This window comes from Myotis nattereri, assembly GCF_964212035.1.
Source record: "Myotis nattereri genome assembly, chromosome: 1".
NCBI classification, from domain to species: domain Eukaryota; kingdom Metazoa; phylum Chordata; class Mammalia; order Chiroptera; family Vespertilionidae; genus Myotis; species Myotis nattereri.
In genome coordinates this window covers 68,326,290-68,353,793 of record NC_138075.1, presented here as the reverse complement: position 1 = coordinate 68,353,793, position 27,504 = coordinate 68,326,290, and the positions used below count along the sequence as shown (strand labels likewise).

At 41.5% G+C, this 27,504-nt stretch overlaps 1 protein-coding gene across 1 annotated transcript in view; it reads left to right on the top strand.

Annotated features, from left to right (window-relative positions):
* EIF2AK4 (eukaryotic translation initiation factor 2 alpha kinase 4) overlaps positions 1–27,504 on the top strand; it is a 96,182-nt gene that overhangs the window by 47,023 nt on the left and 21,655 nt on the right. Inside the window, exons 15-29 of the mRNA XM_081113194.1 lie at positions 1,970–2,092; positions 4,188–4,292; positions 6,784–6,841; positions 7,045–7,124; positions 9,659–9,760; positions 11,011–11,064; positions 11,844–12,080; positions 13,442–13,517; positions 14,372–14,493; positions 16,940–16,989; positions 17,897–18,065; positions 20,013–20,129; positions 22,016–22,081; positions 24,793–24,963; positions 25,342–25,476. Of these exons, the coding sequence (XP_080969320.1) occupies positions 1,970–2,092; positions 4,188–4,292; positions 6,784–6,841; positions 7,045–7,124; positions 9,659–9,760; positions 11,011–11,064; positions 11,844–12,080; positions 13,442–13,517; positions 14,372–14,493; positions 16,940–16,989; positions 17,897–18,065; positions 20,013–20,129; positions 22,016–22,081; positions 24,793–24,963; positions 25,342–25,476 (1,665 nt within the window). The remainder of the gene's footprint in view (positions 1–1,969; positions 2,093–4,187; positions 4,293–6,783; positions 6,842–7,044; positions 7,125–9,658; positions 9,761–11,010; positions 11,065–11,843; positions 12,081–13,441; positions 13,518–14,371; positions 14,494–16,939; positions 16,990–17,896; positions 18,066–20,012; positions 20,130–22,015; positions 22,082–24,792; positions 24,964–25,341; positions 25,477–27,504) is intronic.

Sequence of the window (27,504 nt, the reverse complement as noted above, 5' to 3'; positions counted from 1 at the left end):
TTGTGGGCTCCAGACTCAGGCTGTGTAAGTTCACAACTTGGATCTCCCAGCCACAGCTGTGTGAGCTCAGGCAAGGTTCTTCAGCAGTCTGTGCCTCAGGTTCCTTATCTGTGAATTAAATAACAGCAGTCTCCATGACTCGTGAAACATAAATGAAATAATGTATGTGAAGTAATTAGAACCATATCTGAGTTTCATAAATGCTAGACTGCATGTAAGAAACTCTGCTTTTTCTAACAAATTGAATCTGGCCAGTTAAGGTCTGGTGCACAAACATCCTTGCATGTGCAGAAGAAACGCCAGCTTGGCTTTAGGCAAACTGGCTTGTCCTGGAACCTCTGGGGGACAAGAGCCACAGGCTAACCCGTTGCAATGAAGCATGACTAAAGGGAAGCCTGTGGCTTTGGCCTGCCCCCATGCCTGAGGGGCGGTGTTCTGGACGGCGGTGAGTTCTGCCAGCAGAGATAGCCACTAACCGAAAAGGAAAACTTGCCTCTACCCCAAGTGAACAGGACCATGGGCCATTATTAGTATATTCAGTCATATTTGCAAGTAGGCAGGTCTCCAAACATGAAGATAACTTTGACAGTTTTCAGACAAGTGTAGTGTTTCAAAAGAGGCTAATTAGGTAGTTGCTTCCCTGTCATTGTAACTAGTTTTTGGTATTCCCTAACTGAAACATCTTTTTATCTTATTTATTTATTTTTAAAGTTTTATTTATTGATTTGGGAGAGAGAAAGAAGGGGGAGAGAGAGAAAAACATTGACTTGTTGTTGCACTTATTTATGTATTCATTGGTTGCTTCTTTTATGTACCCTGACCAGGAATCGAACCTGAAACCTTGGTGTATCAGGACGATGCTCTAACCAACTGAGCTACCCAGCCAGTAACATCTTTGCGATACTACTCACACACACTATAAAGCATTTGTCTCCCAAACAGCTACCTATTGAGTATCTACTACATGCCATTACTCTCTGACAGAAGTATGTAGAAGAGATGCATCTGAGGTGTGGTAGGATTGTGGGTGGGAATCAGAGGCCTGGAGAGTGAGTCAGGATTTGTAGATGGTTATTTGGATCATGAGAGGATATTCCTCTCTTTTAAAAGGAGACGTTCCTTTCTTTAAAAACAGTAAAATCCTCCTTTATGAGAAATCTCACCTCTGGCACTGGTTTGAAACATATAGTCTAGAAGATTCATAAATCAAATGCTACATGTTGATATATCATTGTTTTCTGATACTTCAATACATTTAAGGAGTGAAATAGAGCCCTTTTTGGATTGTTTTTATATTTATAATGTTTTAGATTTGAAGGTCACTGTCATTAATGTTATGTACAAATGAGAAAGGCTAATGACATCATTAGGTTAATTAGCACTTCTTGAAAATTTGGGTTTAGAAATAACCTTGTAAAATAATAAATAAAAGTATACTTCTCAGATTTTTATATTATTTGTGACAGGGATTTTAAACAAGTAAGATAATTTTTAAATGAACAGTAATATGAAAAATTGGTTATGTTAGGATGCTAAGATTATGCATATTTTATCCCCAATTTTTTAATACTCTTGTTTTTTGTTTTTTTTTTTTTCAATTAAAAAAGAAAATCAGTGCCCTAACCAGTTTGGCTCAGTGAATAGAGCGTCAGTCTGTGGACTGAAAGGTCCCAGGATCGATTCCAGTCAAAGGCATGTACCCTGGTTGCGGGCACATCCCCAGTGGGGGGCGTGCAGGAGGCAGCTGATCGATGTTTCTCTCTCATGGATGTTTCTAACTCTCTATCCCTCTCCCTTTCTCTCTGTAAAAAATCAATAAAATATATATATTTTTTTAAAAATCAAGCCTTTTCCATAACTATTTGAAACCTGTGGTACATGTTTTAAAAAGAAGGATTACATTTATTGCAATTGTACTCAATTGAAACTCTGTACAGTCAAATCCCTCCTGGTTTGTTCTTGTCCATAGATGGAGTACTGTGAAAAGAGCACCTTACGTGACACCATCGACCAGGGACTGTATCAAGACACCAACAGACTCTGGAGGCTTTTCCGAGAGATTCTGGATGGACTGGCTTATATCCATGAGAAAGTAAACTACGGCATTTCATATCTGAAAACTTCTTTATATAAAATTTAAGATCGAATAAGAAAATCAAATAATGTAAGATTGGAGAAAAACAGAAATAGAAAATTATGGGTATATTGAAAATAATCTATTTTTATAGGTACTAGAACTATGTGTCAAAAGATAAGAAAATAGTACAAAGTATCAAACTTAAAAGAAAATATTGAAGGTTAGACCAAGGATTAGCAAACTGTGGCCCACTGGTCAAATCCAACCACATTATGTATGACCTGGCCTGTAAGAATGGCTTTTACATTTTTAAGTGATTATTTAAAAACAATCAAAAGGCCCTAGCTGGTTTGGCTCACTGGATAGAGCGTCGGCATGGGGACTGAAGGGTCCCAGGTTCGATTCCGGTCAGGGGCATGTACCTTGGTTGTAGGCACATCCCCAGTAGGGGGTGTGAAGGAGGCAGCTGATCGATGCTTCTCTCTCATCAATGTTTCTAAGTCTCTATCCCTCTCCCTTCCTCTCTGTAAAAAATCAATAAAATTATTTAAAAAAAAACAATCAAAAGAATATTTCATGACACATGAAAATTCTATGAAATTCAAATTTCAATGTCCATAAAGTGTTATTGGAACAGGGCCATGCTCATTGCTTACATAATGCCTATGGCTGCTTTTATGCTACAACTGTAGAACTGAATAGTTATGACAGATTCTGTGGCCCATAAAGTCTAAAATACTTTCTGGCCCTTCACAGAAAAGCTTTGCCAACCTCTGGGTTAGGAAATACATGAACATGCCTAGAATATGAGGATGACTCCTAGAGTGGTTTAGAATACAGTGAGAATGTGGTTGATGCAGGCCAAGTTATCTGATTCTGACTTGGTGCCACCCTTCTTAGGAACATGGAGGAACCAGAAAGTCATCTAGCAAGGACAGAGATGGGACTTGTTGAGTAACATGGTTTGCCACATGTACAAAATCCTATATAATAAAACCCTAATATGCAAATCGACCGAACAGCAGAATGACTGGTTGCTATGATGCACACTAACCACCAGGGAGCAGGTGCTCAATGCAGGAGCTGCTCCCTGGTGTTCATTGCGCTCCCACCGGGGGAGTGCCACTCAGCCAGAAGCCCTGAGCTGGCTCACGGCTGGCAAGTGCAGCGGCGGTGGCGGCATGGCTAAGGACCTCTCAGGGGATGTCCACCTGCCGGCTTAGGCCCACTCCTTCAGAGGGCACAGGCCGGGCTGAGGGGACCCCCCCCCCCAAGTGCACAAATGTTGTGCACTGGGCCTCTAGTGTCATTATAAAGCTAGAACTTGCCATTACAATGTAAATACTAATGGGGCTAGCTTCAAGATGAAGCACTCTTACTTTTTAAAAAATGGAATTGTCTAATGCATTAGCCAGTGTAAATATGTTTTCTCCTTTGCCTCAGTTTCTTTAACCTCGAAATATTTATACTGTACCATTTTTCTACTAAAAAGCCAGAACTGTAATTTACACATGTCTAGTTTATAAATGATTTGGTGGAAACAGAATTTGCAAGGCTGGAAATAAAAATGCGTTCTAGTGAGGTCACTAGAACTCTATTACTGTGATATCATCCTGGCGTCCTACAACTGTGCCCCTGTCTGTGCTCTCTTCTCTCAATCTAATTTGCTCCGTATCTGCTCATCATTTGTTGGGTAGATAACATGGTGCCACACCTAGAAATACAGGCAGACAAACCCCATGCTTGAGAAGGACTTGTTTTTTTTGAGGGAGCTAAAATGTACCTTCATGTAAGGTAAAAGGGATCACACAATGTGTTTTTATTAGATTTAGTTATCTCCTATATTATAGTACCTGGAACAATACGCATTATGAGAATGCCGTTAGGAAGGGGAGAAAGCATAGTCATGTAACAAGTATTCATTGAGCACCTTCCGTGTATGTTAGGGATTCAAAGTTGAAGTGTTAGAATTACCGTGGAAGACCTCATGAAAACGAGTTGGCGCTTGTAAATGTTGGTACAATTCAAATGAGTGGAGAAAAGCAAGAGTTTCCTAGGCAAGGGAATTCGGAAACAGGTTAAACTTGGTTTCTTTGCTCTCTTCCATTAGGGAATGATCCACCGGGATTTGAAGCCTGTCAACATTTTTTTGGATTCTGATGACCACGTAAAAATAGGTGATTTTGGTTTGGCGACAGACCATCTACCCTTTGCTGTGAGTATTTTTTAAATTAGACTGTGCCTGAAAAGGGCCCTGCATGCTTTGATAATAACGAAAGTGTCAGAAGACGGGATAGTAATGAGATCAGTGAACTCTGCTGTGTAAGCCCTGGGAAGCAATACGAGTCTGAAGGGGTGAGCTGCAAGTGAGCTTTTATGCTTGGAAATTGTGAGTGCATTTTGGTGAGTGCATTCCACTGGAGGGACATAATTTAGGACGTAATATGTCGATATTTAAGCATATAATGCTTTATGAAATAATTTGTATTTTGGTCTACCGCACCAGGCACTGGGCTAGGTGCTTTTCACTTGAGGTGCTTTTAGTTATTTTAAGGAAATAAGGCTCAAAAAGCATAAAACATCACTCCTAGACAGTATAAAATCCACAGGTGTTTGTTCTTCACAGCATTATAGAGTAGCTGTTTAATATACAAAGCTAAACTAATGTGAAGTGAGCGAAATCCTATATAATAAAAGGCCGGCAATCATAATGGCATAACGACCAGAATGATCGATTGACCAGTCGCTATGAGATGCATTGACCACCTCTCGATCCCTTCCCCCAGCCCACAGGCTCCGTTCGCTGGATGGCAAATGGGGAACCATGGGGAATCAGGGTGGGTGTCGGCAGTGAGGTGGACTGGGAATTGGTGAGCGGGCGGACCGGCCGACCTCTTGGTCCCTCCCACTGGCCTGCAGGCTCTGATAGATTACCAGATGGCGAACTGGGAACCAGGGTGGGTGGCGGTGGCAGGGCGGGGAGTAGGGACTGGGGACTGGCAAGTGGACAGAAGGCAGACCTCTTGGTCCCTACCCCCTGCCGCAGGCTCCGATCACTGGATGGTGAACAGGGAACCAAGGGGAATTGGGGTGGGTATCGGCGGTGGAGCGGGACTGGCGACTGGCGACTGGCAAGTGGGCAGAATAGCCGACCTCTTAATCTCTCCCCCTGGCCCACAGGCTACAATAGATCTCCAGATGGCAAACGGGGAACCAGGGTGGGTGGCGGCGATGGGGCGGGGCTGGGGACTGGTGAGTGGGCGGGAGATGGCGCTGATCGCAGGCTAGGCCTAGGGACCCTACCCGTGCACGATGTTGTGCGCTGGGGCTCTAGGAGAGACATAAAAGGAGAAAATGTACATATGGTTATGAGGATCAAGAAAAGCTACATAAAGAAAACAGCATTTCAGATGTGCCTTAAAGGATGGATGTGAGTCCAGCAGGCCAAGCTTGAGGGCAGGGTATAGTGACACCAGGATGGGGATTCCAGCAAAAATAAGTATAAGCAAAGGCCCTGAGGTGAGTAGACATGATTGTTTGAAGGCCAGCAAGTTGTTGGGTGAGAGAAGATGCTGTAAGGTTGAAAGCCCTGTAGGTGGCAGACCTTGAGTGCCAGAAGAAGAGTTTACTTGACATTGGAAGCCCAAGTTATTAAGTTCCAAAAGAGTACGCCGTTAGTAAATGCCGTTAATTCTAAGGGCAGTCAGAGAAAATAAAATAGGATTTGGATTAATGGTAAATAATCCATTTGGATAAATGGTAAATAGAGGCTGAATTAAAAGGAGAAGTTAGAAGCAGCAGAGAAGGAGGAAATGGAAGGGGGTCAGTAAGAACGTGGTCCTGACCAGCACAGGGTATTTAGAGGAATGCTAAGACCAAGGAAGGGCTAAATGATGGGGATCTTGGTCCCCAAACTAAAGAATTTAACTTGCTTTCTGGAAAGCTTATATAGTGAGGTAGATAAGAGCACAGCTGGACTAGAATCCTATCTCTGCCAGTTCTTTGTGTTGTGACGTTGGGCAAGTTGGTTAACCTCTCAAACACATTTACAAAAGGTGTCTGATACTAGTCCCTACTTCAGAGAGTTGTCAGCAGGATAAAATAACACTACAGGAAAGCTGTGGACAGTGCCTGGCGCTGAAAATTTTAACAGCTACTAGTATTGATGATGGTGCTGGTAATAGCGACCCATGAAGTAATGTCAGCAAAGTAGTGATTTAGGGTAGTATGTGAATCAGCGCTGTCACAGATACAGTGGAGGAAGGTGAGGCTACTTAAGAGGTGTTAGCAGTGATAGTGGGAATTTGGTGGCCAGCCTCTAGGAAAAAAGAATAAAAATTGACCCAAATGAACGGGAAAGTTAGGAAGTGAGGTGGTGATGGTGGTTGTTAATATATTCTTCCTCTTCCTAGTAAATAGATTCTGTTTGGCATTTGTTTCTATAAGCTTCAGGAGTTTCTGTCACAAAGAAAGAGTTCTGTAGTGAATTGCCCTTCTTCTTGATTTTATTGGGTTTCTGGCAAGCTCTGCATTAGTGAGCCAAGTAAACAAAAAATTTTACAGCTAAAAAAAAAAAAAAGCTTTATCACAATTATTCTGGTTTCTGTGTGATATTTTTCATTCAGTCTTTATTTAGAAATGGATAAGCCATTCATATGGCATAATATAACATTTTAATCTGATATTTGGTTTATTTATACTTTTAGGCTGACGGCAAACAAGATGATGCAGCTGGAGATCACTTAATTAAATCAGACCCTTCAGGTAAATCTAGTATATTTTATTCACCTATTAAAAAACACACCACAGCCTGGCCAGTGTTGCTCAGTGGTTGAGTGTCGACCTATGAACCAGGAGGTCATGACTTGCTTCCCAGTCAGGGCACAAGAAACTTTTTTTTTTCATGAAAATTTGCCTTTTCTTAAGTCCTGTTATTGGAAACCCTTCTCTCGCCTTCTTCCATGCAGGCCATTTGACTGGGATGGTTGGCACTGCACTGTATGTAAGCCCAGAAGTCCAAGGAAGCACCAAATCTGCATACAACCAGGTAAAGGGAAAGCTTCTGGGAGAGAAGGAAAGGTCTCAAGAGTGAGACAATAGTAAGGACATCAAGGTCACGGCATTTGGGGTTTAGTTACCAGCTGAAATAGGAACATTTTATATGTACCCACATGTATACTGAGTGACTATACTACACAGGACAGTGACTGACGCTGACACAGTTGCTGCCGAGATACTTTACAGTCTCTCCATCCGTTCAAAGAAGATTTGAACTAACCCAGTCCCAGGCCAGGCCCCAGGAGCACAAGGAATAAGGCAGTCGAGTACTAGGACAAATACCTTATTCCAGCCCTTAAGGAGCTTATCCAATAAAAGCTAAGAAGAAAAGGGATCCAGTGACCAGAGAACACTAGGGACATCGCCTTTAGATTAAACCAGAGAAAGCTTTTCCAAGAAGATGGCTGTTAGGATAAAGGAAAAGAAGGGAAAAGCCATGCAGAGTTGGAGGCTGGAGCCTGGGAGGAAAAAGGGGGTGACGTGGCAGTAGCATGCCTAAAGAGAAGACGGGGTGAGAGCTAGTTTGGCACATTTAAGGCATCAAAGAGAAGGTCTGTGTAGCTACCGTGCGGTGAGCAATGGGGAGAGAGGCATGAAGTGAAGCTGGAGAGGAAGGCAGGGGTCCGATTGTGCAGGGCCAGCTTAGCCATGATAAGGACCAGGCACAGGGAGCCGCTGAAGGATCTCGAGCAAGAGGTCACTCCAGCTGCTGCTGGAGGCTTTGCAAAAGTCCAGGTGGAGCAAGTGGTAGCTGGAACCAGAGTGGTACCAAGTGAGGCGGGGAGAAGCATGCTGTTATAGGATAATTTGGGGGGAATTGACAGGTTTTCCTCATGGAGAAGATTTAGGTGAGGAAAAGGAAGGAAAATGGGACACTGCTCAGGTGAAGGGGATGAGAAGACCTGAGGAAAGACATGGAGGAAAAGATGGCAGGAAAATTCCATTTGAGACATGTTAACTTTGAAATACCTCGTGAGAAATCCCACTGGAGATGTCCAGTAGGTTGCGAGAGACCCCAGGTTCAAGGCTGAGAAAGGTCAGAGTCAGAGGTATAAATGTGAGAGTCATCAGCACCCAGATGGGATTTAAAGCTATGAGATTGGTTGAGATCACTTAAAGCAAGAGTGCAGAGCTAAAGTTAAAAAATATATTAGGCAGGCAGTTCACATCAAAACACAAGCCTGGGTTTGGCCCCCGCCAGGGAGCACTTGGCAGTGACAGAAAGTTGAGGCAGACCTCCGAAGACCCATCAAGAGCGAGGGTGGGGGGAGATGGACTTGGGTGTGGGAGGGGACTTTGGTGCCACCTTTCCGAATGCAATGTAGAATAGTGTGATTACATCCTTAAAAGCACTCTACTCTTTGGCCCAGAAGTTCTACCTTTTGAAATGTACCAAAAAGAAACAACCATGGACATTCCAAAAAGATTAGTGTAAAGGGAATTCTCCATAGTATTGTTTATAACAGTGAAAAATGACAAGCGTGTTTAAAAATAGGGAACTGGTTAAATAAATTATGGGACTTCCATGTAATTGAATACTGTATGTCATTAAGGCCATATTTTAGAAGCTTGTTTTAGAAAAATGATATAGTATTTTTAAAAATCTCACTAAGTTAAGGGAATAAAAGTTACAAGAATAGCATGGCTCTAGTTTTATAGTGTGTGGATGTGTACATTTTAAAAAGCACGAAGTGGGCATGTCTTCGACATTAATAGTAACTGTGGTGGCATTGTGAGCGCTTGCTATTTTGATCCTAGTGCTTTTCTGATTATTCCACATTTTCTACAGCCAGCACCTGTAGGAAATGCCACAATGAATGTTTGTTTTTAAAACTATAGCGGTCACTGGTGATAATTGGAGAGACTCTCCTACTAATCCTTGACTCCAAATTCATTCAGGAATTTTTTTTAAAGTGGCTTCTGTGCCTGTGCGGTGACCGTGAGAGGCTCCCTCCGCCTGCCAGGCTGTGCTGGCTGCCTGTGGCACATGCCCTCTGGCTCCCCCGGCAGCTCCCTCTCGGGCACTCTGCACTGACTTCACCTTTTTCCTCGTTGCTTGCACTTCTATATTTGTTAGGATTTGTCTATGATCTTTCTGTTGTGCAATTTCTCTGCCTCGTTGGTATGGCTTTGCAATCAATAGCTGATCTTTGTTGTTAACTGCAGATTTTGGCCTGTGTTTCACTTTTGAGATTAGTGAAGATGCAAGGCAAATTCTTGAGACAAATCTCAGTTGTCTTTGCTTTTTAGTAATTATTCTCAATGGTTGGCCAGTGGTTATCTATGTCTCTGTATATAGCTAAACCAGTCACAATTAAATTTCAAGGGAAATGTTGAAAAGTCTTGCCAAATATTTAATCTCATCTATACCTTATACCTATTCTTTAGAAGAAATTAATTTTTTTCTATTTAATTGGCTTGTTTTTCACTTAGCAAACTTTAATTACAATTAACAGTGCTCATAATTCCCTGGTCAATAACACTTCATATCACAACTCTCTAAATATGATTATTTTTCCTCAGAAAGTGGATCTCTTCAGCCTGGGAATCATCTTCTTTGAGATGTCCTATTACCCCATGGTCACGGCCTCAGAAAGGATCTTTGTTCTCAACCAACTTAGAGATGTATGTATGAGATGTTTCAGTGCATCATTTTCCAGTAACCTGGATCTTAGCATGGACAGCAGAATTCAGTGCAGAGGGTTTTTCTGGTCCTTATAATACAGAAAAAGTGATCCTGCTGTAATAATCTGTATTCCTAATAAGTGGAAATCTATCTCTTGCATACCTCCTGTGATGAGAAACTCCCCAGTTTTGTTTATTTTTAGAAATCTTACTTGGAGAAATTGCTAAGCTATAGTTACTTTTAAAAATGATCCTGAGAGGTTTACTCTTAATTTTAAAACAAAGGAAAAATCCAAGAAGTTTTGCATAATATCAATACAGTTACAGCAGTGAGAATGGGTTATAAAGTTAATGGGAATTAACTTTTAAAAATTAAAGGTCCCAGCTGGTGCCTAAAGAAAACTACCGTGACCAAAATAGCAGCCACTTGAATTTTTTTCCTCAATTAAATTTCCATTTGTGTTCATGGGATTAATCCTTGCCTCTGTTATTATCCAAACTGAAAGGGGGCTAATGTTAACAGTGTGTGAGGTCAAGGACGCGAATTAGAAAAGGCATTAAGATGAAAGTGGAGAGTAAGGTGTGGGTGAGGGTGATTTAGATTTACATATTCATGAGCAAGAGATACTGAGATTCTTCCCCTTCCTTCCTGAGCTGAGCCAGTCTTTGGAAAACACTTGAATTATTTTACTGCCAGTACAGTGTGGGCAGCTATGTTCATAAAGTAAAGGAGTAAATAAAGCGATTACCGTGCCCTTCCCGTGACTTGAGAATTGTCTTTGATGAAGTGCCTTTCTTTAGTCAAAATTTACCTCATTTCAAGAATATCTAAACTGTCAAGTTAATGTTATAATTAGGGTCTTATTTATCAGAAAGGTGAGAGCTTTGGGGGAAGTAGAGGTTTCAGTTAATGTTTTTCTCTGACTCTGTGTTAATGGTTTGGTGTTTTTGCCTTTATTCATCTGTGTGTTTAATAAAGCTACTTTCTTGTTTTCTGAAACCATTAGATTTTAAATACCTTGTCCTCACTTAAGGTGCTTCCTCTCATCTAGGCTGTCATTCGGTTAACGTTTGTATCAGTATGTATGTACTTGGAAGAATGGCACTGGTTTTCAAGAAGGTGCCACCTCCATCTTCCCTTGTTGGCAGATTTTCATTTCTGTATTTGCTTTTCTTACCTCTGGTGAATGAATGCTTTCACTGTGGCAGTCTGCCAAGCACTTGCTGATTTGAATATGATATTCTTTTAGCCCACTTCGCCCAAGTTTCCAGAAGACTTCGATGATGAAGAGCATACAAAGCAGGTAATTTTCTGATGCTTTAAACACCATCCTCACTCTTGGGTTTAAATTACTATTTTTCTTCTTTTTCAATTAGTAATCTTCTGCCACTCATTCTCTTGTGTCCTGGGAACAACGTAGAGGGAAAATCAAACGATAAAGCACTTAAAACGTCACTAATCTTGAAACACACCATAAAAATGCCAAGGATTGGCACAGAAAATTAACAAACTACAGAGTTCTTTTGTGTGGTTCATTGTGCTTTTGAAGTGCCATTTGGAACCTTGCCTTCCCTGTTGGGAAAAAAAAGAGAGAATGCTTTTACAGCTCATTGTTTTAGAGAAAGCTTAGGACTTTAAGAAAAATAATTTAAAACTATCATTTTGTTCTGTTTTGTGGTTCAAGTAGTTCAGATTGTGAAGGGGAAGACCAGTCTGAAGTTACAGTATTTTAGAGCAAAATAATTTCTCCTCCATGCTATAAATATCTGAATGTGTGTGTATGTGGCTTGTCATGGGTTAATATTGGCACCCAGCTAGTTAGTTGTTGAGAATTTTTTGGGTCATTTATGTCAATAAAATATAAAAAGGGCCCCTGTTACATTGTTACACAGCACTGTTAGCCTATTGAAGTGCAGGGAGGAAAATGACAAATTCAGAAACCTTCAGAAATGAAAATGCACCCACTAAGTGCAAGAAGCATGGTGTCTTGTCTTTGACTGGAGGCAACCACCGGCTTGTCAGGAGGATTCCTGAGCATCATCTGTTGCTTCTCCTCCCTTATATGCCTGGGTTTTGTTATAGAAATCTGTCATCTCCTGGCTATTGAACCACGATCCAGCAAAGCGGCCCACAGCCACAGAACTGCTCAAGAGTGAGCTGCTGCCCCCACCGCAGATGGAGGAGTCTGAGCTGCACGAGGTGCTGCACCACACCCTGGCCAACGTGGACGGGAAGGCCTATCGCACCATGATGGCCCAGATCTTCTCCCAGCGCATCCCCCCTGCCATTGACTACACCTATGACAGCGACATACTGAAGGTGGGCTTAAGCAGAGCTTCGATAGAAAGCCATACCTGGCTCACAGAAGGATCAAGTCAGTTTCTGATTTTTCATGGATTTCTTTAAGGCCTCCAACATAAATTCTTAATCTGAGGTCTGTGTATGCAAAATGTGTGCCTTTGTATTATTCTGGGAAGAACCACACTTTTAATCACTTACTTGAAGGAATTTCTGACCCACCCCCCAGGACATTAGAAGGAGTGCTTTTAGAGACTGACGGGGCCCAGCTGTCCACAACCAAAGACATCAGTCAGCTCAGCTACAGATCAGGTAGTCCAGTGGTCGGCAAACGGCGGCTCGAGAGCCACATGCGGCTCTTTGGCCCCTTGAGTGTGGCTCTTCCTAAGCCTTAGGAGTACCCTAATTAAGTTAATAACAATGTACCTACCTATATAGTTTAAGTTTAAAAAATTTGGCTCTCAACAGAAATTTCAATCATTGTACTGTTGATATTTGGCTCTGTTGACTAATGAGTTTGCCGACCACTGAGGTAGGCAGTAACTCCCAGTGCTGGCTGCACGTCAGAATCTCCTGGGAGACCCTTTGACAATACAGATGCCCATTCTAGTGACCGGATCTCCAGGTGTGAGGTACTTGAAGAATCTGTTTAAAAGCTCCCAGCTGGTTTCTAAAGGATAGCCAGGTTTGAGAGCTGTCAGTGTTTTCTTTAAAAAAAACAGAGTAAAAAAATGTATCTGCCCCCCACCCCTCTCTGTCTTCTCTGCACTGGGAGCAGCTCCCCTCATCCCCTGAAAATGTATGCCTGCACCAAGTGTGTCTTCACCCCTCCTCGGTCAGGAGCACCTCTCAGCGGAGCCGGTCACTGTCTGCAGTGGTGCTGAAACAACCAGAGACACTGCAGATGAGAGCCTCACAGCTTGGCAGCCCACGTCCCCTGACCTCGCTTATTTCTAATCGCAGCTTCCAAACCAGTGTCATTTCAAGGGACATCGACACAGCAGCCAAGTTCATTGGGGCTGGGGCTGCCACAGTAGGAGTGGCAGGCTGTGGGGCTGGAATTGGGACTGTGTTAGAGGTTTGCTTGCTCCACGGTGGCGCCGAGAGTCCTTAGGGGGAATGTGTATATTTGACTGGCTCTCTCTCTGAAGGGCAAATAGCAGCCTGGTTAAGAGTTTGGACTCTGAGCCTAGCTGGCCCTCCGCAAGCAGGACGTGCTGTAAGACTTGTGCTTTCTCTAACCTGAACATGTTCAGAAAGGGACTAACTTGAAATCTCTCCAGTGATCTTCAGAACAAGCAATGTAATGAGAGCCACAGATTAATATTTTAGGCGATCCTTTTTATTAAGCTTTGATAACATTTTAATTGGTCCTATTTTAGGGCAACTTTTCGATCCGTATAGCCAAGATGCAGCAGCATGTGTGTGAGACCATCATCCGCATCTTTAAAAGACACGGTATGTACTTTTGAAAAAATCATATGCCTTCTTAAAAGATGTTGTTTTCATCATTAAAAAGCACTATTGCCCTAGCTGGTTTGGCTCAGTGGATAGAGCATCAGTCTGCGGACTGAAAGGTCCCAGGTTCAATTCCGGTCAAGGGCATGTACCTTTTTTTCAGACACATCCCCAGTAGGGAGTGTGCAGGAGGCAGCTGATCGATGTTTCTCTCTCATTGATGTTTCTAACTCTCTATCCCTCTCTCTGTAAAAAATCAATAAAATATAATTAATTAAAAAAAAAGTACTATTGCCCTAGCTAGTTTGGCTCAGTGGGTAGAGCATCGGCCTGTGGACTGAAGGGCCCCAGGTTCGATTCCAGTCAAGGGCACATGCCTGGGTTGTCGGCTCCATCCCCAGTGGGGGGCGTGCAGGAGGCAGCCGATCAGTGATTCTCTATCATTGATGTTTCTATTTCTCTCTCCCTCTCCCTTCCTCTCTAAATTCAACAAAAATATATTTAAAAGAAAAAAAGTATTGTTAATGGATTTGAGTGCAATTATATTTTACTTTTAAATTAAATTACAAGCAACTGACCTCATGTGAAATTAAAGCTTATTTTTACAATCCAGCTTGTTAAGGAGAAACGGATTTTAATATTACAATCTTGCTACTAAAGTACAGCTGGTTTACGGAGTCATAAGTATGACTAGATTGGCAAAGTTGACCTTAGGTGAGCTCTCTATTGAGAATTGACCATAGACTGATGATGATTTCCACAGTCCCCATAGCAGGAGACCCCACTGTCAGGTTTGTGTTCATTTTAACTTGCTCCCTCGGAAAAATGATTATTTTTTTTCTAATTTGGTTTAGGAGCTGTCCAGTTGTGTACCCCACTGCTGCTTCCCCGAAACAGGCAAATATATGAGCACAATGAAGCCGCCTTATTCATGGACCACAGCGGGATGCTAGTGATGCTTCCTTTCGACCTGCGGGTGAGGCTGGGCATACTCTGCTGGCAGTTCGGATGCCATGTCTGGTCGCAGGGGTGGCATGTCTGTTAAAGGATTATACCCACTAATCTTTTTGTTTTGGGGTGTTTTGTTTTTTGGGGGTTTTTTTTGCTGAACTTAAAATCTAAATGTCACCCTTAGGAGACATATGTTTAAGGAAGTCGTTGGAGTAAGGGCATTACTGGTATTCAGTAATCCTTTGACCCTGTGTACATCCACTTTGTTAATCACACAAGTGCTTTTGGCCCTAGAAACTGAACCCTGCATTGCCGGTGCCATGTCTGAGCCTCGCGGTTGAGCTCTGCTGAATGACCATAGCACATTAACCAGGTCTGCTGAGACAAATACATGGACTTTCTTCTCTATTCCTGGCAGATCTTTGCTAACCTTCTAACATGTTAATGTCTAGAACAACTAAATTCTTATAACAGCAGTGTCTGCTAATGGGGTGTGCTGCAATCTGCTCATGCTTGCTTTCCTTCAGGTCCCCAGGGTTCCCTCTGACAGCAACACTCTTACCAGTTGTTCACTCATAGGGTTGTCTGCTGACAAGCCCATCTGTAGCACTGTCCGTGCATAAGACAGACACGAGTTTAATACTCAGAATGTACAGAAAGCACTTATAAGTAGAGGAATGAGCAAAAGATATAACCAGGAAATTCTCACAAGAAATGCACAGGGCTGATAAACTTCTGAGTGTACCACCTCACTAATAATGAGGAAATATCAAGCAAAGTCTCCACTTCACCCAGCAGACTGGCAAAAATATTTCAGTGAATACCCAGAGATGACAAGGGTGTAGGAAAATAAGTATTTTCATATGTTGCTGATGGGAATATAAATCGCTAAACCTCTAGAAAAGTAATCTGAAAGTATTTACTAAAATAAATGTTTTTGCTACAGACACTATACCCTGTGAACCAGGAACTCCACTTTGAGGAGTTGATTTAAAGAAAATACAAATACACTGGTGTATGAATATTAAAAGGATGTTTTATTGCTATGTTATTATGGTGGTCAAAATCTGAAAACTGCACGATTATCTATAGGAAATAGTTGAATAATTTACTATGGAATATTAAAGAGGTATAAGATCAAAATACATATATATGTATCTAGGTATACCCATGTCTATGTTTGATCTGTAGAAATGTCCATAGGATAGTGTTAGGTAGGGGGGAAAGTATTTTTCAAAGGAACTCTAATATGACCCCATTTTTTATTATAAAGAAAGAGAGAAAGTTGTGGGGGGGCGAGGTGTCAATTGAGGAAAAAGGAGTCATATGTAAAACTTTAGACAATAAAAAAAAATACATTTCATTTTTAAAACTGAAAAAAAAAAAAAGAAATTTAAAAAACAACAAGTGAGTGTATGCACTATATGTTTGCATCATCTGGTATGTGTGTGGTATAAACATGCCTTCACATGCATGTGAATGACCACAAACACCAGCTTGTTTGTATCACCATAGAGTGAAGAGTCAAAGAATACACTGAACCTTTGATTGTATATTTCTGGAGAGGGTGTAGAATCAAGGCATTTCCTTTTTCATACCTTTGTTGTGCAGCTTATTGCAATAAAATGTTTTGCTTTTCTGGTTTAAGAAAAAATTCTTCCATATCTTGGCTTGTTTTTCTTATACAGTAAGTAAAGTGATTTAGGATTTTTTTGAGTGAGAAGTGAATCAATAGCATATCAGACCTTTGGGCTCTGTTAAAGGGTGGAAGTACAAACATTTACACAATGGTACTTAAAACTGGCTGCTGCTTCTCTAGATGTTAGGAGACTAAAGTATAATTTTTTAAACATAGTTCCTTTTCTGTGAGCTGATAGTCAACTACAAAAGATAAAAAGTAAATACCCTTTAGAATTTAACCCATTGGTTAACAATGCTCTCAGATCTCTTGGGACAATCTGAAAATGGTTTTACAAGTTTTGATGATTATTAGTGGGTAGTTATTAAGCATTTCTCCTAGAAGATTGGTAGGAAAATCAAGGAATTCATCACAAGAGATCATGCCCATGTTGATTGCATTATCATAAATGACACTCGGAAATCTTCACAAATAACTTGCACTGGTTTTAACTTGGCATAATAAAATTTGGCAGAGTATATTTAACTAGAAGTTAATTTTTCCTCAAACTTAACAACCTAAAAAATACCACAACGAATAAGGCTCACCAACCTTATTATGTGCAGCAGTGGGGTCTGCTGCTGACTGACACAGTCAGGAACATTTCAAGGAACATGAATGACAAGCAGTGCACAACTTTGTGAATGTACTATCAACCACAGAATTGTCCACTTTACAAGGCTTGAACTCTATGGTATACGAGTTATATCTCAATAAAGCTGTTACTTAAAAACTAAAAGGAGTGTGCTAGTTGACACTTCTTGACATTGACCTTTGAAACTTTATTTCTCAGGTTCCTTTTGCAAGATATGTGGCAAGAAATAATATATTGAATTTAAAACGGTAAGAAACTATGAGGATTTCATTTGGTGGATGTGGGGGAAAACCCAGGAAGAATGTTTTATCTTCTGTGATCCTTATACAGTAAAGAATTTGGGGTGTAAAGTATTGAGTTTGGAATATGCTCCAAAACCCAGGCACAGTAGCCCTTTCTGTAAAGTGATGAGGACAGTGAGCCTCCTCTTCAGGAGGAAGGTGGCACTTGGGTGGGTACTGAAGCTCCTGCAGTCTGTTCTGTGACTTCCGAATATCCCCAAGCAACATAACTAATTATTTTCATGAATAGTTGCTTGGAAAAATAACATCTGACTGTTCTTGATGGTCCCTTTTAAAACTTAATTGGAGGGACAAATGGCCAGTGATCCCTGCGTGAAAACTGCCTACATAGGTAACGGAACAAAAGCTGTGAGTAGGGGAGTGGAGGGAACCAGCAGGAGTGCTGAACACCAGGAGCTCCGGGCACTTAGCACCGGGGAGAGTTTGTACATTCAGATACCACAGGGTCTGACACCAGGCCTTCATCAGTTGGAGCAGTATTGTTGTCAGCGAGGCACCCTACTTTAAGGCTCCTTTCCCCAAAAGAAATCACAGCTCTTTACATGCTTTTATTCTCAGCTGCAAGTGAACAGTTAATAGTCACAGCCCTAAGGTGTGGGTATCACTGTGTAGAAAGCAAGCACTTAAGATAAAGTTATTTGTGTGTGTGATGTCATCTCTATTTCAGACATGTAATGAAAACTGGGAGTTGGAACCTAGGCCATAAGGCAAGACTGTTGTGGGAAAACCTTCTTTAGGCTTTCTTTGTCATACCACTGATTAATTTCTTCATAGCTGTTACCTGTTCAAAAATGTCTTATGCATATTTGATTCCAGTAAGCAATGACCTTAGAAATCAGGTTTCTCTCTCCAGATACTGCATAGAACGTGTGTTCAGACCTCGCAAATTAGACCGATTTCATCCCAAAGAACTTCTGGAATGTGCGTTTGATATCGTCACCTCCACCACCAACAGCTCTCTGCCCACTGCTGAAGTCATCTACACTATCTATGAAATCATCCAAGAGTTCCCAGCCCTTCAGGTTCCTTTCCGCATTCTCACATTCTGAGGTTCCCCCACCAGAGTCCTTCATGAGGCATGGGGTGGGGCACCGCCTGCAGAGCTGCACCCCAGCTGTGCTGACAGTGAATCACTGTCACTAAAGTGACAGAAGAGTTTGATGATGTTGCTTTTGAGTTTATCTCAGGCTTTTACCTCGGCCTTGAAAGGAACAGCCTTTGTTTTTATCTGTTTGTTTTGTTTTGAGGGAAGGATGTTGTTTTTCTGCCTATTCTTCCAAAATGGAAGAAATTAGGCTGATTCCTAGGATGGTTTTTTTAGCACGTTCATAGCCTCTTCAGAGCCCTTGGTGGGTCCCTCCTATACCTGAGCTCTCAACTCCCCAACTTCACTTTTCCTCATGTTTGCATGCTCCCTAGCCTCTGCTCTTAGCCCGAGGTTTGGCTCTCAGGCCTTCCCTCCCCATTCCATGGGCCTGTGCTGTTCACTCCAGCGCAGTTCCTTCTCTTGAAAGACTTTTCTCTACCCAGCCATGGTGTCGGCCCTTTCTCCCCAGGAAGCCTGACTGCTCCCCACTGATGGACTGGCCCCCTTCCCTTTTCAACTCTCACTGACAGACATCACCTGCTTCCTTGAGTTGTGTTGGTTGGTAGTTGTTCAGTCAGAGTGTGTGCTCATTTTTTTTTTTTCAAATGATAAGAGGAAGTTTATTTAGAAAGTTACAGAGGTGGTAGAAGTGAGCCAGTTTGGCAGGAAGACAAAGGTGGCATGCCGAGGGGGGACTTTGAGGGGAAGGGTAAAGCACCCTCACCCTCGTGCTCCCACAGGCAGAATCGCGCAGGGTGTGTGCTCCTTTGGGCAGAACCTGTGTGTCCACTTTTCTGCATCCCTGCTGCACCGAGCTCAAGTCTAGCTCACAACTCAGAACGCTCATTAACCCTTTGCGGTCGTATTAAATTTGGACATGGGTGTCGTACTGGTCGGAATTAATTTCCATTGAAAGAGCAGTGATACATAACATGCAAGATTATGAAGGATAAACAATATTTATTCTTTTTTGGAACTACGTCACTACTAGTAGAATCACTACAAACATTATCACTTCCTACGTCAGAGTCAGTATTCAAGGTGCCAAAATAAAACTCTTCATTGTTACTTTAGATTCGCAGTACACTTCTTTTGGTAACTTTCTTTTTGCCATTTTGGAGTATTATTATGAAATATCTTAACAAGCGAGAGTACCGAATTACAGTTAAACGTAATTTGTAAAGCTTTATTGGAAATTCTGCGAAGTATCTCCGAAGCTTGTTGATTTCTTCACTCTCAAAAGGCGACTGACTCGCCACGGTGTTTTGCATGGCGAGTGTGGAACGACCGCGTTTGTTTATATTGAGTTTCGATATCTCCGATTTGCCGGGGCAGTGTTTTGGTTCGTGACAAGGTCGCTTAGACACTTAAGAGCTTTCAGAGAAATTATGAACTGATACAGGAATGAATAGAGTTAAGATTCGTACGGTTCCTTGCTGTGGTGGCTGAGAGCAGACATACGACAGGAACAGTAAAAAAGCTTTGGTGGCTGAGAGTAGACAAACGACCGCAAAGGGTTAATTGACAAATGTAAGGATAGCTGTTTTCCTAGCCTGTGCTTATAAAGTCAGTTACAACTGAACCAGATCCTTTCCCTCTTGAAGTCTGTGCGAATTTGTTCAGGCTTTTTAACCTAACTGAAGGCCAAAGTACTTTGATGTGTGTAATAAAGTCTTAAATGGTATTACATTGTTTGACTACAACAAATGAAAAAAATGTATATGAAAAAATAAGCTAGAAAGTAATATACTAAAATTCAGTCTTTCACGCTCAGTCTTTTCGTGTCTTAGGATCGTAAATTGATAGTGAGATCTTAGGTCTGGTCATGTAACTACCTTGCTTTTATAACTAAAATAGTCTCTTTTTTTCGGGGGTATCCTAGGAAAGAAATTACAGTATTTACTTGAACCATACCATGTTATTGAAAGCAGTACTCTTACACTGTGGGATCCCAGAAGATAAACTCAGTCAAGTCTACATTATTCTGTATGATGCTGTGGTAAGCATTTAATTACTTTCACTTGATATTGAAGGATACAAATAGTTCGTGAGCATTTTCTTAGTGATGTAGCTGTAACATTGAATTTGGAGTTGTATCTCCTTCCCTCATTGCTATAAGGTAAAAGAACCAATTCTCTGATTATATCAACAATTAATGAGCTTTTATTCTGGACTAGTGACTTCCAGGGTGTTTTTTGTTGTTTTTTCTTAAGGGTAACTTCTGGTTTTATAAAGATCAAATTGTCTTATTTCACTTGTAAGATAATAAAGTTCTTCACTAACCTACTTATGGAGGCAAAAAATCAGTCCTGATACTTGCTAATAACGATCTTTACTGAGCACCCACCCATGTGGCAAGCATTAGTCTAATCTCCTTATGTGGGTTAACTCTCTCCATCCTCACACGTGCTGTAATTACACTTAATTTACAGAGACCAAGAGAAGGGAGTATTAACATTGAGGATAAAGACTTATCCCTGCCCTTAGCCCTTCCAGCCTACCTATGCTTACCAGCAACGTCACATAGGCTTGGGTTGCTGGAAGTGGGGAAGAGTGGTTTAAATCTCTGTTGGAGCCTCATTTGCCACCTCTTTCCTGTGAGACCAGGGCAGTGGCACCTCCAGTTCCTCTTCATAATTAGCCATATCATAGTAGAGCCTGGAGGGAAAACACTGAAAATTTTATTTTCTTTAAATATATTTTTATTGATTTTAGAGAGAGAGGAAGGGAGAGGAATAGAGAGGTAAAAACATCAATTGACTGCCTCCTGCACACCCCTACCAGGGATCGAGCCCGCAACCCAGGCATGTGCCCTGACCGGGAATCAAACCAGGGACCTCTTGGTTCATGGGTCAACGCTCAACCACTGGGCCACACCAGCCGGGCTGAAAAATTTAAATTGTGTGATATTATGAGGCTGGGATGGAGGTGAATGCTTGCTTATCTTTTATAATTTTTTTTTCTTGTTAAATATTGTTTTTTATAACAAGTAAGAAGCATCTAGGAGATTCAGTAACTAACAGTACCAGACAGTCTCTGGTTAAGGCAGAACAAATAGTGAAAGTGCATAATGGCTTATTGCAGTGGTTCTCAACCTTCTGGCCCTTTAAATACAGATCCTCATGTTGTGACCCAACCATAAAATTATTTTCATTGCTACTTCATAACTGTAATGTTGCTACTGTTATGAATCGTCATGTAAATATCTGATATGCAGGGTGGTCTTAGGCGACCGCTGTGAAAGGGTCGTTCGACCACCAAAGGGGTCGCGACCCACAGGTTGAGAACCACTGGCTTATTTTTTATACACCAAAAGGCTTAACTAACTTTTCTTTCATCTGGCAGGTATACCTCGAGGCCTCTAACATTACTGTCGGTTTCTAGTGGTTCTTTCCTCCCCCAAAATGCTACTGCTGTGTAGCAGTGACAGATACAATATGTCAGTCAGACACTGGCCCCAGGGGTCTTGCAGAGGCCTCAGGTCAGCCTTGTTCATATCCCACAGCCACAGCCTGACTGCGAGCGTGGGCTGAAATGCGGAACCTGTCAATCTGTGGTTTTTATCAGGGGGACGGAGATCAGTTGACTCCCTCCCCCACAAACAGAAACACCCTGGTCAGGCCTGTCCACCTCAGAGTTGCCTCACCATTCAGCAACTTTCCCCTATTTAATTCTTTCATGTAAGGGTTTTTCACAATTTAAAATAATGTGAAGTTTTATATGAATTGGGAAAAAAAATTTTGTAAATTACAGAATTAACACATCTTTCCTGATTAGGAGTAGTTTATCTAAAATGAAGACTGTGCTTAACAGAATTAGCCTGGAAATTGTACCTTATTCAGGGTCATTTGGTCCCTCTCATTTTCCCTTTTTCTTCTACATTAGACAGAAAAGCTGACGAGGAGAGAAGTGGAAGCTAAATTTTGTAATCTGTCTTTGTCTCCTAATAGTGTAAGTACCTTCTCGTGGTGTTATTACAGCTCTCTGTGAATTGTGAGACCAGAAAATGTCACCAAATTCTTGTTGCAGTAAGCCGGCAGCACTGCCTGCTGCCTCACAGACGGTTTTCCCCGAGTGTTAATAGGTACCATGGCAACACGGGACTAAGGGAAGAGAGAAACCAGTGCTGTGATCAAAAAAAGCCTCTCCATGCTGCGGCTTAATGTGCTGTAATCATCCTGTTCTTTCTCCATCATCAGGACCCTCTTCACACCCTTGTAAAGGCTGCCTGGTGGGCCCTCCTGCTGAGCAGACCTAGTACTAGCTATCCTCTTCTGAAATAGATTCTGTGGGACTAGAATGAGGCACAGAGCTCTGCAGATTAATGGGTATCCACCCATCCTGCAACCCCTCCCCACCAGGGTCTTCTAACGCCTGAGAACTAAATTAAGGCTCTTGCTTTACTGGTACATTTCCTGCTCCTACAGTCTTGTGTTTAATCCCGTTAGCTGTGAGGAACATCTCCCGGGGTAGCCAGGTTTATTGCATTCTCCCTACCGGCATTAGATTGGGCCCAGATCTTTGGCATAGTCAACCCACACTTAACTGAGTTGCTGCGATGCAGAAGACAACAGGGATTTCTTACATTTTTCTGAATATTTACACAGGAAGAGAAATTTTAAAAACCTTTCCAGAACCCTGTAGCCCTTGGGCAGACATGATCCTGTGATCAGCAAAACTCACACATGGGAGAGGTTGCAATGTGACTGTACTCGGGTCAGGCAGAGCTAGGGAGAGAATGAGCGAGTCGAGGAGTCTACAGACTGCTTTCAGTTCTTAATTAGGATTGGCCTTTAAAAAGACATGAGTGGGGAGAAAAGGAGAGACATGAGGGGACATCTGCAGCATGTATTCCCCCTCAGCTCTTTAAAACAGGTTCACAGGGCACACATAGACCACAGTTTAAAGAAATCACCCCTATAGTTTGCAGGTAGGGAAAGTAGACCAGATCAATAGCACTGTGAGTTCTAGAAATTCAGCTAGGTTAGATTTTAAATGTTAAATATTGGAGGAGATATTGATGATATGCAAAGTGACCTAATGGCATAGCATTCTAATACAAAAAAGGTATTTACATAAAACCCTAGACATGTACACAGCACATACTTGTGTTCACAAATAGTGGAGTGTATAAATAGCACAAAGAATCTGCTCAGCAAACTGCCCAATTCAGTAATTCCCTACCCGAAGGTTTAAGCCCAAAAGGTTCTTTGAACTAATGTCCCATTTCAAAGCTATTTCACACTTGCATTGGTTGCTAAAGTGTCGGCTTCTTTTCGCTAAATTTCTATTCACTGGTCATTTGTGATGATGAGCATTGATTCAAAGTTATGTGTTCAGTTGGTTTAAAATGGAACAATTAGTATCTAATAAAGGCAGTTGGTACTCTCATTATTTAAAAATAGAACTCTAAGCATATTAAAAGCAGGAGTAGAAATGCTGCAAAACAGTTTCAAATATCTGGCCTCGTCTTATTTTACAAATGAGGAGGCACTGAGGCCCAAAGAGATACTGTGAGTTGTCCAAAGTGACATGAGTTAGATGGTGATGGGTGAGGACCCGACCCGGGGGGTGTTGACTCCAGTGCTTCTGGTATTTTATTAATGGGGAAATTTAATGTTACAATTATTGAGAAGAAGTTATTAAGAGAAAAAAATTAAATTAGACCATTTTAAAATTAAAATATTTTATCTTTAACAAAGAGATTTTAACATTTTTATTTTTAAAAAATAATTTATGATTATTGTGTGAAACTATATTAAGCTGACTGTTCGTTCAACTCTCAGTTTCCAGGTGCCAATTTAGAGTTGAACCAGGTTCTGCTTGCCTACAGCCTTTAAAATAGCTACAATTTTGCTTCTTAATAATTTCCACTTTAGCTCCGGGAAGTTTTCTCTGGTCTTAGGATCCCAGTTATTGCCTCCTCACTTGCTCTGTGCCGGCTACGGAGAGGTCATCGGTAGCCCCCGCCCTCTCCTGGGAAGGACCATGTATACAGGTGGCAAGAGCTAGGAGGTGGGATCAGGGTCTGATAGACCAGGAGGCTGCCTGCAGGAGATGACATCTAGCTTCCCCCCCCCCCACCCCCAAAATACAAATAGGAATTGGTCAGGCAGAGGGAGGAGAGGGGATTTCTGACTGCTTTGGTGTGGTATTAGACAGAACACGTCAGACTTTGCCTTCCTGTCCCCAGCCCCCCGTTTGTATGACTGTAGTAATCAGAATTCATGAGAATGAGGATGGAAAGGAAAACAATATTGGCTTAAAAATATAATGGGAGGGGGGCATCTGGGGAGAGGTCAGTGGGGGGAAAGGGGGACTTACATAATACTTTAAAAAATAAAAATTTAAATTTTTTAAAAAAGAAAGAAAATATAATGGAAGCTCTGCTAAAACCAAACTCTGTTCTGCTGGGGTCAGCATTAACTATGAGTATGCGTGTGGCTTAAAAATGAACTTGTGAGGAGGTAGGTGCCTGAAGCACTTCTGTGAGGTGCTTTAGAGTTGTTGGAAAAGGATAATCCTCATTTGGGATTGTGGTAAGGGCTAAAATGACCTTCAACTGCCAAATTCTCTTCTCGGAGGTATGTGTACGAAACCCAGTGCAAAGTAAGTCTTCCCTGCTGTGGACTGCAAGCTAACTGTGCCTCTTTGCTTTCTAGCTGTGTCGACTCTACAAATTTATTGAGCAGAAGGGAGATTTGCAAGATCTAACACCAACAATAAATTCATTAATAAAACAGAAAACAGGCGTTGCCCAACTGGTGAAGTATGGCTTAAAAGATCTAGAGGAGGTTGTTGGGCTGTTGAAGAAACTTGGCATAAAGTTACAGGTTTGGCAATTGTTTGATTCTGGCGGTACAGATTTGTAGCGTTAATAACAGCACAAGAGGGAAATGGGTTTTATCGTTTTAATGCTAATAAGTGTTTTATTGTTCCAGAAGATCTGTGCTTTCTACATTTTGCAACATTTGATACCTAGTAATAATTTTGGCTTCAGTCAGAATTTCTGTGCAAGCATCACGATTCCTGTTGTGCAGCATTTCTTACTGTCATTTAGCCTCAGAGAAGACAGCAGTTTCTCTTACTTAGAGGGCTATAGTGAAACAGACTTTGTACCAGATCTTACTGAATATTTGCTTTATGCTAAATAGATTGTTCTGATGGAAAACAGTGCCTTTGATACGGTTGTGTGGCTTTTCACTTGGCAGGTCTTGATCAATTTGGGCTTGGTTTACAAGGTGCAGCAGCACAGCGGGATCATCTTCCAGTTTGTGGCGTTCATCAAACGGAGGCAAAGGGCTATCTCTGAAATCCTTGCAGCTGGTGGCAGATACGACCTGCTGGTGAGGGCTGTCCCCGGATTTGTTGATCTGTTCTGGCTTAATTTCATTTATTCCTCAACTTGTTATTTTGAACATTTTCAAACCTACAGAAAAATAGAACCAGTAGTATAGTTGAACACCTGTATATCTTTGTTGATTTACCTCTGAGTACAGGTTTTGTGTGTGTGTGTGTGTTTTATTTTTTTAGAGAGGAGGAAGGGGGAGAGAGAAACATCAATGTGAGAGAAATACATCAATCAGTTGCCTCCCATACACACCCGGACCAGGGATCAAACCCAAAACCTTCCAGTGCACTGAATGACACTCAAACCAATGGAGCCACACCTAGCTAATCATATCTTTCATCTAGGATAGAAATGTCTTGTGAACCACTCTTGTAATGTTTTTAAACTTTTATTTTGAAATAATTATAGATTTACAGGCAGTTGGAAAGATAGTACAGAGAAGTCTATGTAACTTTTACCCAATTTCTTCCAGTGGTTAAACCTGGCATAATCTAATAAAATGTCAACACCAGGAAATGGACATTGATTTACTGTATGTGTATAATTCTGTGCCATTTATTCACGTGTAGATTCCCACAACCACCAAGTGCAGAAACCTTCTCTGCCTTTATGTCCCTTTACTTCATCCCCCATGTATCATGTGATTGTCTTAAATACTTTCTCTACCTACATTGAGATCCATATCAGAAAGTGTTATGCTTATTACTTTGTCACACTGAGAGACAAGAGAAGAAGGAAGTCTGTTGTATTTCTCCAACATTTCTGGTTTCTCATGAGAAATCAGCTGTTATTTGAATTATTTTTTTTCACTATAGGAAAGGTGATTCTCAAAGGTTTTAAAGAGTTGGGTTTTTTTGTCTTTAGTTTGAGGTTTATTTATGATGTGTCTTGGCTATAATAGGGCAGGTATTGTCTAAAAGTTTTCTGTCCTGCTAGGTTGCCTCTTGTGTGGTCTTTTAGCCAGAAAAAGCAGGTTTTCATCAGGGCTTTTCTGCTGTTTTTCCTTGGCATGTCTGGGTTGCCAGTTTCTCTGGCCCCCAATTCAGGACATATGAGGCAAAGACCAAACCCAGGGAACTAGCCGTGTGTCTTGTGGTTTCTGGCCAGTCTGCTGCCTTCTCTTCACTTCAGAATCTTCTTATATTTGTTTTACGTACTGTCCAGGATTTTTAGCTGTACTTACCAGGAAGAATAGGGAGAAGTGTACTTATCCATTTTGGGTACAGAACTTATATGTTGCCCTAGATCCGTGGTCGGCAAACTGCAGCTCGCAAGCCACATGCGGCTCTTTGGCCCCTTGAGTGTGGCGCTTTCTAAGCTTTAGGAGTATCCTAATTAAGTTAATAACAATGTACCTACCTATATAGTTTAAGTTTAAAAAATTTGGCTCTCAAAAGAAATTTCAATCATTGTACTGTTGATATTTGGCTCTGTTGACTAATGAGTTTGCCGACCACTGAGGTTCGATTCCGGTCAAGGGCATGTATCTTGGTTGCGGGCACATCCCCCGTGCGAGATGTGCAGGAGGCAGCTGATCGATGTTTCTTTCTCATCGATGTTCCTAACTCTCTATCTCTCTCCCTTCCTCTCTGTAAAAAATCAATAAAATATATTAAAAAAAAAAAAGAAATTTCAATCGTTGTACTGTTGATATTTGGCTCTGTTGACTCATGAGTTTGCCAACCACTGCCCTGGATGGTTTGGCTCAGTGGATAGAGCATCAGCTTGCAGACTACAGGGTCCCAGATTCGATTCTGGCCAAGGGCACATGCCTGGGTTGGGGGCTCAATCCCCGCTCAGTAGGGGACATGCAGGAGGCAGCCAATCAATGATTCTCTCTCATCATTGATGTTTCTCTCTCTCTAGTTCTCTCCCTTCCTCTCTGAAGTCAATAAAAATATTTTTTTTAAAAAGAACCTATATATTACATTTTAAATTATATAGTAATATAAAATAAGTAAAAAGAAATAGGTAGAATTAATTTTAATAATGTAGTTCATTTGATACAATATATCCAAAGTAT